Source organism: Theropithecus gelada, chromosome 7b (genome assembly GCF_003255815.1).
Source record: "Theropithecus gelada isolate Dixy chromosome 7b, Tgel_1.0, whole genome shotgun sequence".
Taxonomy (NCBI): domain Eukaryota; kingdom Metazoa; phylum Chordata; class Mammalia; order Primates; family Cercopithecidae; genus Theropithecus; species Theropithecus gelada.
Window position 1 is genome coordinate 51,655,773 of NC_037675.1, and position 16,900 is coordinate 51,672,672.

The window sequence follows — 16,900 nt, forward strand, 5'->3', positions numbered from 1 at the left end:
TGAATCTATAATTATTTCAAAATAAAAGTATAGGTCAGGCACAGTGGCTTACACCTGTACTGTCAGCCCTTTGGGGGGCCGAAGAGGGAGGTTCACTTGAGGTCAGGGGTTCAAGACCAGCTTGGGCGACGTCTCTACAAAAAATAGGAAAATAATTAGCTGCCTGTGGTCCCAGCTTCTGGAGGGCAGGAAGAGTTGGGGAGGGGGGCTGAGGCGGGAGGATCACTTGAGCCCAAGAGGGTGGAGGCTGCGTTATGATTGTGCCACTGCAAACCAGCCTTGGCAACAGAGTGAGACCCTGACTCCAAAAATTGTTTTAAAAAACATTTTAAGTATAAACAAAACTTTCACTAGCCCTACTTTTCTTTCCTTAAGAAAAGCTTCCCAAAAGAACTGTCTACATGCCCCACAAAAAATCACAATCACTATTACTGGTCTCCCACTCTACTCCCCTCATCCACCAACACGCAGCAGCCAGTCAACTTTTACAACATCAACATTTAATCGCTAGTCTCTTCTTTCTTTCTTTCTTTTTTTGCGGGACAGAGTCTCGCTCTGTTGCCCAGGCTAGAATGCAATGGCGCGATCTCGACTCACTGCAACCTCCGCCTCCCACGTTCGAGCGATTCTCCTGCCTAAGGTTCCCGAGTAACTGGGATTACAGGGGCCCACCAACACGCCAGGCTAATTTTTTAAATATTTTTAGTAGAGACGGGGTTTTGCCGTGTTGGTTAGGCTGGTCTCCAACTTCTGACCTCAGGCGATCCGCCCGCCTCGGCCTCCCAAAGTGTAGCCTCTTCTTAAAACCCTTTTAAATAGTTTCCCGTGGCTCTTAGAATAAAAGTTAACGTGTGGTTAAAATAAAATAAAAACCTTGCTGTGATGTAGTCCTTCTCCCGGGTCATTCTACACCATCTGTCTTCCACTAAGCTTCAGTCACACTCATATGGCCCACCTTCTAGTCCTCAAAATAGCCAAAACCTCTCCAAGCCTTACAGCCTTCACACAAACTGTTTCTTCTACAGAGGGCAGAGAAAGACAGTGGTTTCGAAAGTCACGTCCAAACTATAAATCACAGGACACTGAATTCTGCGGGCTTTGATTAGCATAAGAGCTGCTTCCGATGGGGGAAACTCTATGCGGGGTGTGCCAGGAACTGATTTAAGACTATTCAGATCTTCCAAGCAACGCCAAAGACGCCAGCTAATAAACAGCATATTTGATTGCTTACACTGTGTGCTAGGTCCTTTTATCCTTCAAACGACCACCTACAGGAGAGGCTAAGGTCCCATTCACAACTGAGCTCTTAAGGAGGTTAAGTAGCCCAGAGTTCAACAGCAAGTGAACGGGTTGCTCAAAGCCAGAGCTACTCTTGACCTCTACTCTATACACTGCCTTTCCTCCAGCCCGTAAATACAACGAATGAACCTGCAGGTTGGTAGCTCCTGGGATCCGAGGTTGGAGCGCCACAAGACCCCAACCTGCTCTCACCCCGGGACAGGGAAATAGGAACAGGGGCACAGGTCCACCACCAGGTGCCTCTGCGAGAGGCAGCAGTGCAGGCGGCGGGGAGGACCAGCGGTCACTCACCTGGTGCTGGCGCTGCGGCCACCTCCACACAGCGGTCGGGGCCTCCCAGACGCCGACCCGCACGCCCCAAGGAAGCCCCCGGCGAAACCCCCGCGGGCCCGTCCGCAGGCACCAACCAAATAACGCAGCGCCGGCACCATCCCCTACGCTCCCCTGCCTCAGCGTTCAGAAGCCGCCACTTGACCCTCCGCGGCCGGAGACCGGCGTCCTCTAGCCCCGCCCCTCAGGCGGGGGCCAATGAAGTGCGCGCCTTCGCCCCATGTGGGAGAGGCTGCGGTGGCCAATGGGCGCGCGCGGCGGAGGGCGAAGGGCAGGCCAGTGCGCCGCAGACGCGCGGACGCGGGCTCCCTCACTCCTTCCAACTCTGTGAGTAGAGGAGCTAGGCCCCTAACCGGGCGGTACTAGGCTGGTCGTTGTGTTCCGCCCTCGCCCTTCGCCAACGCTGGGCTGACCGAAAACCTGGCCCTTTAGGTCGCGCATCTTCGACCTTCACCGCTATGCGGATATGGGGCCGCGGGAGAAACTTTGAGGGCGGGATTACGGTGAAAATGCTTGTTTGGGTGGGCCCAGCGGCTGCTTTCTCCCGGCTGGGCTTCGGCCCCGCCCCCGCCTCGCCCCGCCCCCGCCCCCGCTCGGCCCTGCACGCGGCCCGCGGGAAGGAGAGGGCCCGGGCACCCACCGTCTCCGTCCCGGCCCCAGCCGAGTCGAGCGTCCACTGGAAGGGCGCTCCCTGTCCGTCCCTAGTCTTCGGTCCTCACGGAGGCTCTTTGTCACAGCGAAGACTGACAGCCCGTAGTCTTCTGGACTTCTTTTATGGGGCTCCTGGCGGTGCTATTCATTCAGTCATTGATTCGTCTTGAAAATATCGAGCGCCTGCTCTGTACTGGACCCGGCATTGGGTACCGGATAAACCAGACAGCTCGGTCTTTGCCACCATTTATCAGTCTGTGCCCTTTTCTCGAGTACTGAACCGAAATACAGTTTTAAATGTGCTGTGCGGGCTCTGAGCAGCGACTCACTTGTACAGGTCACTTCACCTGATTCCCATTCTGTAAAAATGAGGGCAGTGGGCTGCGTAATGTCTAAAGGACCTTCTAACTCCTTAAAATTATATGATTCACTATCACCGTGCTAACACGGGTGTTACTAACGCCCATTCTGTATGCTTGATGGCAGTTTTTAATTTTTAGGGTTAGCACAGCTGAACATAACAAATAGAATGACACAAATTTATTACCAGAAGGACTTCGTGTGCCTCTTAGAATCTTGGTTCCAGTCTTTGGTCAGGTGGCTCCAGGAAATCACTTCACCTCTTTGCGTCCGACCCTCCTCTGTGAACTAGGAATGATAGCAGTGTCTCCCTAATCTTAGGGCCGTTGAGCAGATTACACGAGATAAGGTGTTTAGCCCAGCGAAGCATTTGCTACGTGATGGCATTTATTATGGTTAAAGGGTTTTACTACCAGAACAGTGGTACATAGTTTGCTTTATTTGTTAAAACAATGTAGAATATTGCCTGCTTGTTCCATCACAGATGAAAAAAAGAGATGGTTATTCAACTTTGTGAGGTAATTGTGGATTCCCATGCAACTGTAAGAATAGAGATTCTGTGTACCCTGTACCCAGTCTTCCTAGTGGTAGCATCTTGCAAAACTAGTACAATATCACAGCCAGGTAATTGAAATTCACACAATCCATTGATCTCATTCAGATTCCTCATTTTGTATTAGTGTTCTCTGTGTATATTTAGTTATATATTGTTATCAGGTGTGTGGATTCTTGTATCCACCACTACAGTCAAGGTACAGCCCAGGTCTATCATCACAAGGGTCCCTCCAGTTGCCCTTTTATAACCACAACTTCCCTTTGCAGCCCCACCCAATCTACTCTGTTTCCAAAATTTTGTTATATCAAGAACGTTACATAAATGTAATTATTGTAATTATACAGTATGTAACTTTTGGAGATTGACTCTTTCAGCATAATCCCTTGAGATACATCCAAACTGTTACTTGTATCAGTAGTTCCTTTTTATTACTGAGTGGCATTCCATAATGTAGATGTACTACAGTATTAATATGGTTTGGCTGTGTCCCCACCCAAATCTCATCTTGTCTTCTTGAATTGTAACTCACAATTCCCATGTGTTGTGGGAGGAACCGGGTGGGAGGTGATTGAATTATGGAGGTGGGTTCTTCCTATGCTGTTCTCCAGATAGTGAATGAGCCTCACAAGACCTGATAATTTTAAAAAGTTTCCCTGCACAAGTTCTTTCTTTGCCTGCTGCCATCCATGTAAAATGTGACTTGCTCCTCCTTGCCTTCCACCATGATTGTGAGGCCTCCCCAGCCATGTGGAACTGTAAGTCCATTAAACCTCTTTTTCTTCTCAGTCTTGGGTATGTCTTTATCAGCAGTATGAAAATGGACTAATACAGGTATATTCAACTGTTCACACATTGAAGGACATTTGAGTTGTTTCTAGTGTTTAGCTGTGAATCAAGCAGCTATGAACACAAGTGTACAGACTTTTGTGTGAACCTGTTTTTGTTTCTCTAGGATAAGTGCGCAAGAGTGCAATTGCTGGGTCATATGGTAAGTGCATGTTTATTTTTATTTTTTGAGTCAGGGTCATGCTCTGTTGCCCAGGCTGGAGTGCAGTGGCACAATCTCAATTCACTGTGGCCTCTGCCTCCTGGTCTCAAGCAATTCTGCCTCAGCCTCCTGAGTAGCTGGGACTATAGGCACATGCCACCACGCCCCGCAAACTTTTATATTTTTAGCAGAGATGCGGTTTCACCATGTTGGCCAGGCTGGTCTTGAACTCCTGACCTCTAGTGATCCACCCGCCTCAGCCTCCCAAAGTGTTGGGATTACAGGTGTGAGCCAACACATCCAGCTTATTGTGTCATTCTTTTTTATTTGCTTATTTATTTTTTTGAGTCAGAGTCTTGCTGTGTCACTCAGGCTGGAGTGCAGTGGCTCGATCTCTGCTCACTTTAAGCTCTGCCTCCCAGGTTCACGCCATTCTCCTGCCTCAGCCTCCTGAGTAGCTGGGACTACAGGCACCCGCCATCACGCCCAGCTAATTTTTTGTATTTTTAGTAGAGACAGAGTTTCACTGTATTAGCCACGGCACCCGGCCTATTATGTCATTCTTATTCCTTTGCGTCCTCACAGCTTAGCTCCCACTTTTGAGTGAGAACATACGATGTTTGGTTTTCCATTCCTGGGTTACTTCACTTAGAATAGTAAACTCCAGGCCAGGCGCGGTGGCTCACGCCCATAATCCCAGCACTTTGGGCAGCCAAGGCAGGCGGATCACGAGGTCAGGAGATTGAGACCATCTTGGTCAACATGGTGAAACCCCATCTCTACTAAAATACAAAAAATTAACCAGGCGTGGTGGCATGTGCCTGTAATCCCAGCTACTTGGGAGGCTGAGGCAGGGGAATCACTTGAACCCGGGAGGCGGAGGTTGCAGTGAGCTGAGATTGCGCCACTGCACTTCAGCCTCGTGATAGAGCGCAAGACTATGTCTCACAAAAAAAAAAAAAAGAATAATCCTATTCAGGTTGCTGTGAATGCCATTAATTCATTCCTTTTTATGGCTAAGTAGTATTCCATCATATATATATATACCACAGCTTCTTTATCCGCTCATTGATTGATGGGCATTTGGGTTGGTTCCACATTTTTGCAATTGCAGATTGTGCTGCTATAAATGTGTGTGCAAGTATCTTTTTTTATATAATGACTTCCTTTCCTCTGGATAGCCACCTAGTAGTGGAATTGCTGGATCAAATGGTAGTTCTAATTTTAGTTATTTAAGGAATCTCCGCAATGTTGTCCATAGTGGTTGTACTAGTTTACGTTCCCATCAGCAGTGTAGAAGTGTTCCCTTTTCACCATATGTACGCTAACATCTATTTCTTTAAATTTTTTGATTATGGCCATTCTTATAGGAGTAAGGTGATATCACATTGTGGTTTTGATTTGCATTTTCCTGATCATTAGTGATGTTGAGCATTTTTTCATATGTTTGTTGGCCATTCATATATCTTCTTTTGAGACCTGTCTTCATGTCCTTAGCCCACTTTTTGATGGGATTGTTTGGTTTTTTCTTGCTAATTTGTTTGAGTTCATTGTAGATTCTAGATGTTAGTCTTCTGTCAGATGTATAGATTGTGAAGATTTTCTCCCACTCTGTGAGTTGTCTGTTTACTCTGCTGACTGTTCCTTTTGCCATGCAAAAGCTCTTTAGTTTAATTAAGTCCCAACTACTTATCTTTGTTTTTATTGCATTTGCTTTTGGGTTCTTGGTCATGAAACCCTTGCCTAAGCCAATGTCAAGAAGGGTTTTTCTGATGTTATCTTCTAGAACTTTTATAGTTTCATGTCTTAGATTTAAGTCCTTGATTCATCTTGAGTTGATTTTTGTATAAGGTGAGAGATAAGGATCCAGTTTCATTCTCCTACATGTGGCTTGCCAATTATCCCAGTACCATGTGTTGAATAGGGTGTCCTTTCCCCACTTTATGTTTTTGTTTGTTTGGTTGAAGGTAAGTTGGCTATAAGTATTTGGTTTTCTTTCTGGGTTCTCTATTCTGTTCCATTGGTGTATGTGCCTATTTTTATACCAGTACCATGCTGTTTTGGTGACTACGGCCTTATGGTATAGTTTGAAATCAGGTAATGTCATGCCTCCAGATTTATCTTTTTGCTTAGTCTTGCTTTGGCTATGTGGGCTGTTTTTTGGTTCCATATGAATTTTAGGATTTTTTTTTCTAGTTCTCTGAAGAATGATGGTATTTTTATGGGGATTGTATTGATGGGAAGACCAATGTCCAGAATCTGCAGTGAACTCGAAGCAATTTGTAGATTGCTTTTGGCAGTATGATCATTTTCACAATATTAACTCTACCCATCCATGAGCATGGGATGTGTTTCCATTTCTTTGTGTCGTCTGTGATTTCTTTCAGCAGTGTTTTGTAGTTTTCCTTTTAGAGGTCTTTCACCTCCTTGGTTAGGCATATTCCTAAGCATTTATTTATTTATTTTTGCAGCTATTATAAAAGGGGTTGAGTTTCTTGATTTGATTCTCAGCTTGGTCACTGTTGGTATATAGGAAAGGTACTAGTTTTGTACATTAATTTTGTATCCTGAAACTTTGCTGAATTCATTTATTGGTTCTAGGAGCTTTCTGGAGGAGTCTTTAGGGTTTTCTGGGTATCATTAGCAGACAGCAACAGTTTGACTTCCTCTTTACCGATTTGGATGCCTTTTCTTTCTTCTCTTGTCTGATTGCTCTGTCTAGGACTTCCAGTATTATGTTGAATAGAAGTGATGAGAATGAGGCTGGGTGTGGTGGCTCACACCTGTAATCCCAGCACTTTGGGAGGCCAAGGGGAGTGGATCACCTCGGGTCAGGAGTTCAAGACCAGCCTGGCCAACATGGTGAAACCCCATCTCTACTAAAAATACAAAAAATTAGCCGGATGTGGTGGTGGGTGTCTGTAATCCCAGCTACTTGGAAGGCTGAGGCACGACAATCACTTGAAGCCAGGAGGCAGAGGTTGCAGTCAGCTGAGGTCGTGCCATTGCACTCCAGTCTGGGCAACAAGCGTGAAACACCATCTCAAAAAAACAAAAAGAAAGGGGGGTGGTGAGAGTCGGCATCTTTATCTTGTTCCAGTTCTTGAAGGGAGTGCTTTAAACTTTCCGTGTTCATATTATGTTGGCTGTGGGTTTGTCATATATGGCTTTTATTACTTTGGCATACCCTTGTATGCCAATTTTGCTGAGGATTTTAATCACAAAGGGATGCTGGATTTTGTGAAATGCTTTTTCTGCATCTATTGAGATGATCATGTGATTTTTGTTTTTAATTGTGTTTATGTGGTGTATAACGTTTATTGACTTGTGTATGTTAAGCCATTTGCGCATCCCTGGTACGAAACCCACTTAATCATGGTGGATTATCTATGGCAGCAGTAATTTAGTAGTGGTTATTTTCTAATTTGCATTTAACTGGGTACTTTTAATTTATTAGAGCTAGATTCACTAACTTACCACTAGAGGTCTCCTCTTTCCCTTTAGAAAGTGTTCCCAAAGGCAACTGCTTGGACTCAAGTAGGAATAATTTGCAAAATCATTAGCAAAGTTGCAGTTGAGAATGTAAAAACCTACCAATTTTTGTTAACTCTATTGCCAAATATAAATTTAATTTTTATGTTTAAAACATTTTAAATCTAGTATCTTGTGTTTTTAGAGATTACAGCTGAAGTAAATTTGGCCTTTCGTTTAAGCTAAATTATAAGATGGGTCAAAATGAATCAAGCAAAGTAGTCAGTTTTCAAAGATCACTCTAATTCACCTGCTTAATAACAGTTTAACTGGTTTTACCTTTCTCCATGGAAACATGTCAACCATTTAAGACTATTAATAAACAAATATTTATTAAACTTTTGCATTATGCTGAGAAAAATTGAAATGAATGAGATGCCATCCTTGCTCTTTCTTTTACTTTGCATACTCTGTTTTCGTTCTAACTGGTTTTTTTTTTTTTTTTTTTGCATATTCTGCTTCTGCTTTTAGACTAACTGAAAACTCATAATCATCAAGACCCATTTCAAAAGACACCTCTGGTGTGAAGCCTTCTTCTCACTCCCTTCTCTAGGTTCTCATGGCATTTGTTCACACCTCTACTAGCCAACCACGTTGGGTGTTATTTATCTCTTTATGTCATCTGTCTGTATTAAATTATACATTCTATGAGGTCAGGAACCTTGTCTTTCTGTGTGTCTCTTTCTCCTTTGTTCTTATTTTTGTTTGTTTTGTCTTACCGTTGTTGCCTTTGCACTAAGTATAGCAGACATTCAGTAAACATTTTTTGAGTGAATGAATGAATGAATGAATGGACATGGCATTTGAGTAAGGTCTTGAAATTGAGTGAGATTTCCACAGATTGATGGTGATGGGGGAGGGAGGCTTAAGAGAAAACAGCCTGAGTAGAAATTGGGAAAGCCCTTATTTGTAAATAAGATTGACAACTAATAGAGTTATTCGAGGTGGGCACAGACAGAGAGAGCTTTAACAAAAAGCTGGAAAGGGTTGAGAACATGATAAGAGGTAGTGGAGCAGAGGTTTGCAGTAATGAAGACGGCTATGGTGGAAAAGAGATGAAAAGGGTAGTTGGTTCTGTCTTCAGTTCACATCTCTCACTGTTCCACAGCCTCAGCATCCTCAATCACTTCCTCAGCTCTAAGGTGTTTCCCACTCAGGCATCTTTCTAGCCCTCTTCTTTCTCTTGAATTCTAGAACCTTGTAATGATTGAGGAAAGGACCCTGGGCTGGTAGAGAACTGGGTTCAAGTTTCAACACTACCACCAATTAGTCATGAAACATTGAGCAAGTCCCTTTAAACACAGCATTTATTAATACCCCACCTTGTTCAAGAAAGGATTTAGGGTGTCAGGAAGTTACTTAACATCAGGGCTTCAGTTTCCTCACCTCTAAATGAGAGATTTCATCCAGGTGATCTAAATTCCTTATAGCGCTAACATTTTGTGACCTCTGATTCCAATGATTTTTCGTCATCTGCACTTAGAAATCCTGCTAACACTTAATATGTAGATTATGAAAAACTAGAAGAAAAAAATCTGAACCTATAACCCTGTCCTCCTGATGTGATTTCTTTTAATGGCATCACCATCCTACTACTAGTGACTCAGGGCCAAAACCTGGTGTCATTTTCAACTCCTGCAGCCCATGCCCCTACATCTCTCTTAACTAAGTCATACAGAACCAACTCTGTAATGTCATTCCCATCCTTCCCCAACTAGGCTCTTTCCTATGGCCTCATGTGATTGAAGCCCTTGCTGGCTGGCTGTCCCATTCTGTTGACCCTTCATCTTGATGCTGCTGTCTGAGTAAATTTCTTGAAGCACAACTGTAACAATGCCAATGCTTTGTTCTATTTATTTATTTATTTATTTATTTATTTATTTATTTATTTTTGAGACGGAGTCTCGCTCTGTTGCCCAAACTGGAGTGCGGTGTGGTGCAGTCTCAGCTCACTACAACCTCCACCTCCCGGGTTCAAGCGATTCTCCTGCCTCAACCTCCGAGTAGCTGGGACTACAGGTGCATGCCACCGTGCCCGGCTAATTTTTTTTTTTTTTTTTTGGGATTTTAGTAGACACAGGGTTTCACCATGTTAGCCAGGATGGTCTCGATATCCTGGCCTCGTGATCAGCCTGCCTCAGCCTCCCAAAGGCCAGTGCTTTGTTCAGAAACCTTGGTGACTCTCCGCTGCCTACAGAATACGGTCCAAATTCCCTGGCTGAGCATGCAAAACCCTTCATGACCTGACTGCAAGTTGCCTGCCTCTTCTCATGACTCACATGTGCTAGTGAAACTGAAAATAACATGCCTTAAATGTTCCTGCTTCAGCTAATCTGGCATAATTTTTCCTGGCACCTTTGTTTGTTGAAATCCTTTCTGTCCTTATTTTAACTATTTTCAGGCATTTATCAAGTTCTGTCACTCTTAACTACTTGGTAACATGTCTTAGCCCACTCCATCCTGCATTACACTGTCAGATGCTCAAGCAAACACCATGTTTCATTTATCTTTGTCTCCCCATCCCCCCACTCCCTGCTGCACCCAGTCCCCTGCACACACCTAGCACACTACTAAGGAAACTTGAATTAAGGTAAATCAAATCGAAACCTACTCCAGGAATCACGTTCTCAAATTATGGTTATAGATTTTGACAGCTGGAAATTATCTAAGCAAATCATCTCATTTTACAAATGAGAAAACCAGAGGTCAGAGAGGTGAAGTTATTTGCCCAGTCTTTCCCAGCTGCCCTTAGTTTTTTTGTTTACACTGCTCTGGTAACAGCACTTGCAGCCTTGTCATAGGTAGATCTATTTTCATATCTCCTCTTCTTTCCTGGATGCAAGCATCTCAACCTCGACACGTTGCTCTTTCGGTGATTTTAGTGTGTCATTTTGATACTGGAAATATAGATGGGGAGTAGAGCCAGCTTCAGCAAATTCATAGCTACAGCGCCTGAATGGACACTAGATGGCAGTACTACAGACAGACTCCAATTGAGGTTTCAACAGTGGAACTTAATGTTCAAGCCGGAAGGAACCTTAGACACCATCCAGTCCAACCCCTCATTTTTTTTGCAGCAAACAAATAAAAAAAACCCAAGAACAAGAAACAGGAGTGACTTGCACAATAATTGTTGAGTGGCAAGTGAGTCATCAGCTTTATCAGTACAAGAGCATTGACTCTGAGGTTGTGAAGTAAGTTGCTATATGTATGGGACTCTGATGATGATCTAATGTAAGTACTATTTTGTGTGTCTAGATCAAATGATGCTCTTTGGAAAAGTTTCCCAGCAGTTGTGTGGCATAAAGAAACTCCCATGGTCATGTGATTCCAGATACTTCTGGGGGTGGTTGAATGCAGTGTTTAATAAGTAAGTGACTCTAAATAAAGTGAAGAAATGTGGAGATGGTTATGGCAAAATAAGTTCCCAGTAGCTCGTTTGGCTATTTCTCGTATTTCAAATATTATTTTAACAATTTGTGCAGTGTGATCCTAATTTTGTTTACAAACAAAACCCACACAAACATGGAAAAAACACCAGAAAAATGGATTACGAAATATTAACTGTGGCTGTTTGGGTTGCAGGATTTCAGTGATTTTTCTTACTTATCTGTCCTTTTGATACATTTCAAGTTTTCTAAAATAAACATTTATTTTATAATCAGAAAAACATTATAATTTTAAAATATTTTGTTTTTATGGCTTTTTAAAGGAATGTAGTTAACCTTTTGAATTCTATCAAAGTAACTCAGGTTTTCACAAAATTAGTGGGTGGCACACTTAGAAATAACATTTTGAGCAAGGCACGGTGGCTCACGCCTGTAATCCCAGCACTTTGGAAGGCCGAGGCAGGCGGATCACGAGGTCAGGAGATCGAGACCATCCTGGCTAACACCGTGAAACCCTGTATCCACTAAAAATACAAAAAGTTAGCCGGGTGTGGTGGTGGGCACCTGTAGTCCCAGCTACTCGGGAGCCTGAGGCAGGAGAGTGACGTGAACCCGGGAGGTGGAGCTTGCAGTGAGCCGAGAGTGCACCACTGCACTCCAGCCTGGGTAAGAGTATGAGAGTCCATCTAAAAAAAAAAGAGAAAAAAATAGCATTTTGAAGCTGATGAAACTAACCTCCTTCTGATTACTTAATACAGCATTATGATCCCTAGCTTGTGAAAAAAGCATATGTAGAAGTTAATAAATATCACTTAATGAGATTAATTTGAATACAGATTCAGAATTATTTTCTCTTTAATCTTTTGTTATTAATACAAATTCTAACCAAGTATAGTCATTCGTAGAATAGTTACTAAATATCTCTGGTATCAAGCACTCTACTATATGTGAATCAATGAAAAGTTGTGTCTGATAAATTCATATAAAAATAATACGCATTGACAGTGTTCACTTGGAAACAAAAACTAAACTAAAAAAGCAGATAGACTACAGGTTTTTTTTTGTTTTTGTTTTTGGTTTTTGCATGGATCTCACTAATACATTTATCTTCCTCCTCAGTCACTTGAAATTAAAATTTGTTGCGTTCTGTATTATTTATGTCAGTTAATATAGTTAACAAGCTAGTTATTATTGTAAAAGCAAACTGTTTTTTTTCACTTGCCAACAGGGTGGATTATGATCGCATCAGGGATGTTGGCCCTGACAGGGCAGCATCCGAGTGGTTGCTGCGCTGTGGGGCCATGGTGCGCTACCATGGCCAGGAGAGGTGGCAGATGGATTACAACCACCTTCCAACAGGCCCTCTGGACAAATACAAGATTCAGGCGATCGACGCCACCAACTCTTGTATCATGAGCATTGGATTTGATCACATGGGTAACTACCCTATCATTTTGCTAATAGGAAATGCAGATGATTTTACAGTGACCATTTTGTTGCAGTTGACTCACAATTATAGTCATAGGTATGTCCTTTTTGCCCATTTCAGTACAGTCAAGTTTATTTCTTCCTAGGTTTGATATTTATTTTCAAATTAAATTGAGGTTACAGACACCTTCCTCTCCTTCCTCCTCTCACTAAGCTTGTTTCTATATGTCTCTAGTCTTTGGTTTATTGACTTAAAATTCAGGGCCTTGTTTGTCAAACTATCTTTGTCAAACTTCTGTCATTGAGAAGCCCTCAGTAATGCAGGAATAATTACATCCACACAGCTTCTGCTTACGTGGGCATTTTTTTTCTTTCTTTCTTTTTTTTTTTTTTTGAGATAGAGTCTTGCTCTGTCGGCCAGGCTAGAGTGCAGTGGCACGATCTCGGCTTACTGCAAGCTCCGCCTCCCAGGTTCATGCCATTCTCCCACCTCAGCCTCCTGAGTAGCTGGGACTACAGGCGCCCGCCACCATGCCCGGCTAATTTTGTTTTTGTATTTTTAGAAGAGAATGGGGGTTCACCATGTTAGCCAGGATGGTCTCCATCTCTTGACCTCGTGATCCGCCCGCCTTGGCCTCCCAAAGTACTGGGACTACAGGCGTGAGCCACTGCACCTGGCCTCTTTTTTTTTTTTTTTTTTTGAGACAGAGTCTCACTCTGTCACCAAGGCTAGTCGCCAAGGCTAGAGTGCAGTGGCGCGATCTTGGCTCACTGCAACCTCTACCTCCTGGGTTCAGGTGATTTTCCTGCCTCAGCCTCCCAAGTAGCTGGGACTACAGGTGTGCACTACCACGCCAGGCTGATTTTTCTATTTTTAGTAGAAACGGGGTTTTGCCATGTTGGCCAGGCTGGTCTTGAATTCGTGACCTCAGGTGATTCACCCGCCTCAGACTCCCAAAGTGCTGGGATTACAGGTATGAGCCACCGGGCCTGGCCCTATGTGGGCATTTCTTTCCTCCAGTGTGTGGGCATCTGACTGTAGAATGGCCCTGTCCATCAGCACAAGCTCTGTAGTGAATTCCTTATATGGCTAATAGGGTGAGCAATCATTCCAGTTTTCATGGGATTAACAGGTTTCCCAGGACATAGGACTTTCAGTCCTAAAACCAAGTCAGTTCTGGGCAAACCAGGACAGTTTGTTATCTTAGTGGTAAAGCAAATTCTTAATCTGTACTTTTTCTCCCCAGTGGGCCTACAGCATGTTGAAAAAATAAGGCTGTGCAAGTGTCATTATATCAAGGATGACTGTTTGCTGAGACTTGGTCAACTTGAAAATTTACAAAAAAGCATATTGGAAATGGAAATAATATCCTGTGGGAATATCACAGACAAAGGCATCATTGCTTTGCGTCATTTAAGGTAGATGATCAAAGCCAAAGTGGAGACTTGATAATGCTGTTAAGGTGAATAGGTAGAATTTAACTGACTGTGAGGGCTGGTGTCTATTTTTAGTTCTGAAAAAGATAATTTTAAAAAATGACTTCACTTCCATCTGTAATACTTTAAAAGAGCTAAAATGATCAATCTTAATACATTAATGTTTTATTGAATTTTTTATAGGATAGGTTTTTAAAAATTAAATCTACATTAAGCACCTAGCACGATGCCTGTCACAGTAAGCCCTCAGTAAGCTTCAACGATTATGCTTTCTCTCCTTTTTTTTTTTTAAAGCAATTTCCCCTATGTTTTTGATATTTTCAGGGTATTTGGTATATACCTATTAGCATTTTACCCTGTAATTATGTTGGTTGAGGGGAAAAAACCTTGAAGTATTCACCTTTCTGTGTTTAGAGCCTAGAACACTGCCTGACACTATAATAATCATCAAAAGCACGCATTCACTGGTTAGGAAAGCTTTTCTACATCCTCTTGTGCCACCAACCAGACCCATGCCATGGCCTGGAGCAACTCACCTAATTCCAAATGCAAAAACAGATAATACTAGCAAGGAATGTTTAACTCTAAAATTGTAAGGTTCTGAGTCTTATCAGCGTGATGAAAAAAGAATAGAAGTTTGTTTAATCGAATCTCTGTGTTAGAGATCCCAACATTCAAATTATAAATCTAATTAGTGTAGTTCTGCTTTAATATAAAATGGATCTACCAGTAACCTCAGTATCACAGGAAGTTTGAGAAATTTTAAACATTAGGACCACAAGTAGTAGATTGTCCATCTCTTACATTACTTGAGGCTTCAGAGCTTCATCTTTTAGTAGAAACTCGAGTATCTTTAAGAATTTTCCCAGTTTTTGCCCTTTTGGGGTTGAGATTCACATTTCATGTTTCACATGCAAAGGATATCTACATCATTATAAATATATATTTTATTTAGAATGATTCAGCTAGAAATATTGACATAACCTAAGGTCTGTGTTACTTCCTGGCATGAATTTCATCTCTAAGGCTACTGCTCTAAAAGTCATTTTGAAAGCATAGGGTGATATAGATTAATTTTCTATGTAATTTTCTTTCTTTAAGGCAGTAAATTGAGTTTATTTTTAATGCTCTTGGCTAAATTGAAGTGACTTTTTTCTTTATTTGCAGAAACCTCAAATATTTGTTGTTAAGTGATCTTCCCGGAGTAAGAGAAAAAGAAAATCTTATCCAAGTCTTTGAGACAGCACTGCCCTCTCTGGAACTAAAATTACAATTGAAGTAAAATAATATGTCTTATTTCAGTATAAAGGATCATTTGAAACTGTTGATTCTAAACATCAACTAATATTATATAGTCATCAGTAGAATTATAAGGATGCCATATCATGACATTTTAGAAGTGGAGAGTGCATCATATTTAGAAAATGAATATTCAGACGTGACTCACTAATGTTACTAAGTTGGAAGTGAGAATTTATGTACATTAATTCATTTTAAGAAAAGTGCAGCCGGGCGCGGTGGCTCATGCCCATAATCCCAGCACTTTGAGAGGCCAAAGTGGGCAGATCACCTGAGGTCAGGAGTTCAAGACCAACCACGGCCAACATGATGAAACCCCGTCTCTACTAAAACTACAAAATTAGCTGGGTGTGGTGGTCCACGCTTGTAATCCCAGCTACTGTGGAGGCTGAGGCAGGATAATTACTTGACTTGGGAGGTGGAGGTTGCAGTGACCCGCAATTGCGCCACTGCACTCCATCCTGGGCGACAGAACGAGACTCTGTCTCAAAAAAAAAAAAAAAAAGAAAAAAAAAGAAAAATGCAAACTAGGTAATATTTTAATTCTAATATATTCATTTAATATGTAAATCTATAGATATCTCTTGATGTAGATATTTATTTAGAATCCTTTAAAGTTATTTGTACAACAGATGTTTTTATTAGTAATTTACATTAAATTTAACTTTAAAGTTAGTGAAGCATACTACCATAAATGCACAATTATGAAAAAATTAGAAGCTAAATTACAGATTCATTGATGGCGTCAATTATGCATAGTGGTCAATGGTTGTTGAAGCATGCATTTCATATTGCTTCCCAGGATTTGCATGCATTTCCCATGATCCTGCATTCTTGTGTTCTTGATAGCATACAGACTTTCTCAGAATCAACAGTTGCTGCTTAATTTGTCTATTTTGTAAGCTTAGGCTACTATTTTATTAAAACTGGACAGATACTTGGCTAAATACAAATAGTTTTGCAGATTGCAATATAATAAAGGAAACAATAATAAAAACCAGTAGGCTATGCTTAGGTTTTTCTTAAAACTTAAAACTGCTTTAGGCTGGGTGCCGTGGCTCATGCCTGTAATCCCAGTGCTTTGGGAGGCTGAGGTGGGAGGATCACTTGAGACCAGGAGTTTGAGACCAATTTGGGCAACACAGAGAGACCCCATCTCTATAAAAAATTTTAAAAATTAGCCAGGCGTGGTGGTGTACACCTGTAATCTCAGATACTTGGGAGGTTGAGGTGGTAGGATCGCTTGAGCTCAGGAGTTTGAGGCTGCAGTAAGCTATGATCATGGCCACTGAACACCAGCGTGGTAGCCTGGGTGAAAGACAGAGACCCTGTCTCTTTTTAAAAAAAAAAAAAAAAAAAGGCTGGCCTGTAATCCCAGCACTTTTGAAGGCCAAGACAGGCAGATCATTTGAGTCCAGGAGTTCAGGACGAGCCTGGGCAACGTGGCAAAACCCTGTCTCTACCAAAAAATTAAAAAATAAATAGCCGGGTATAGTGGCACATTCCTGTAGTCTCAACTACTCAGGAGTCTGAGGTAGGAGGATCATTTGAGCCTGGGAAGTGAAGGCTGCAGTGAGCCATGTTGGCACCACTGCACTCCAGCACTCCAGCCTGGGCAACAGATTAAAACCC

At 42.2% G+C, this 16,900-nt stretch overlaps 2 protein-coding genes across 5 annotated transcripts in view; one reads left to right on the plus strand and one right to left on the minus strand.

The window, feature by feature from the left end:
• Positions 1 to 1,945, minus strand: part of L2HGDH (L-2-hydroxyglutarate dehydrogenase) — a 69,072-nt gene extending 67,127 nt beyond the window's left edge. Inside the window, exon 1 of the mRNA XM_025392557.1 lies at positions 1,591 to 1,945. Within this exon, the coding sequence (XP_025248342.1) occupies positions 1,591 to 1,730 (140 nt within the window). The 5' untranslated portion in view covers positions 1,731 to 1,945. The remainder of the gene's footprint in view (positions 1 to 1,590) is intronic.
• ATP5S (ATP synthase, H+ transporting, mitochondrial Fo complex subunit s (factor B)) lies at positions 1,883 to 15,773 on the plus strand. Of its 4 annotated transcripts, XM_025392563.1 has the most exons (6): positions 1,883 to 2,617; positions 4,149 to 4,184; positions 10,974 to 11,085; positions 12,333 to 12,541; positions 13,780 to 13,951; positions 15,137 to 15,265. In XM_025392563.1, the coding sequence occupies exons 3-6, from the start codon at positions 10,979 to 10,981 to the stop codon at positions 15,249 to 15,251; spliced, it is 603 nt and encodes a 200-aa protein (XP_025248348.1). In that variant the 5' UTR covers positions 1,883 to 2,617; positions 4,149 to 4,184; positions 10,974 to 10,978; the 3' UTR covers positions 15,252 to 15,265. The 4 variants fall into 4 exon arrangements, with proteins under 4 accessions (XP_025248348.1, XP_025248346.1, XP_025248349.1 ...); XM_025392561.1 differs by lacking the exon at positions 4,149 to 4,184 and having other exon boundaries at positions 15,137 to 15,253; XM_025392562.1 differs by lacking the exons at positions 1,883 to 2,617; positions 4,149 to 4,184 and adding an exon at positions 10,804 to 10,859 and having other exon boundaries at positions 15,137 to 15,253.
• The last annotated feature ends 1,127 nt before the right edge of the window (positions 15,774 to 16,900 follow it).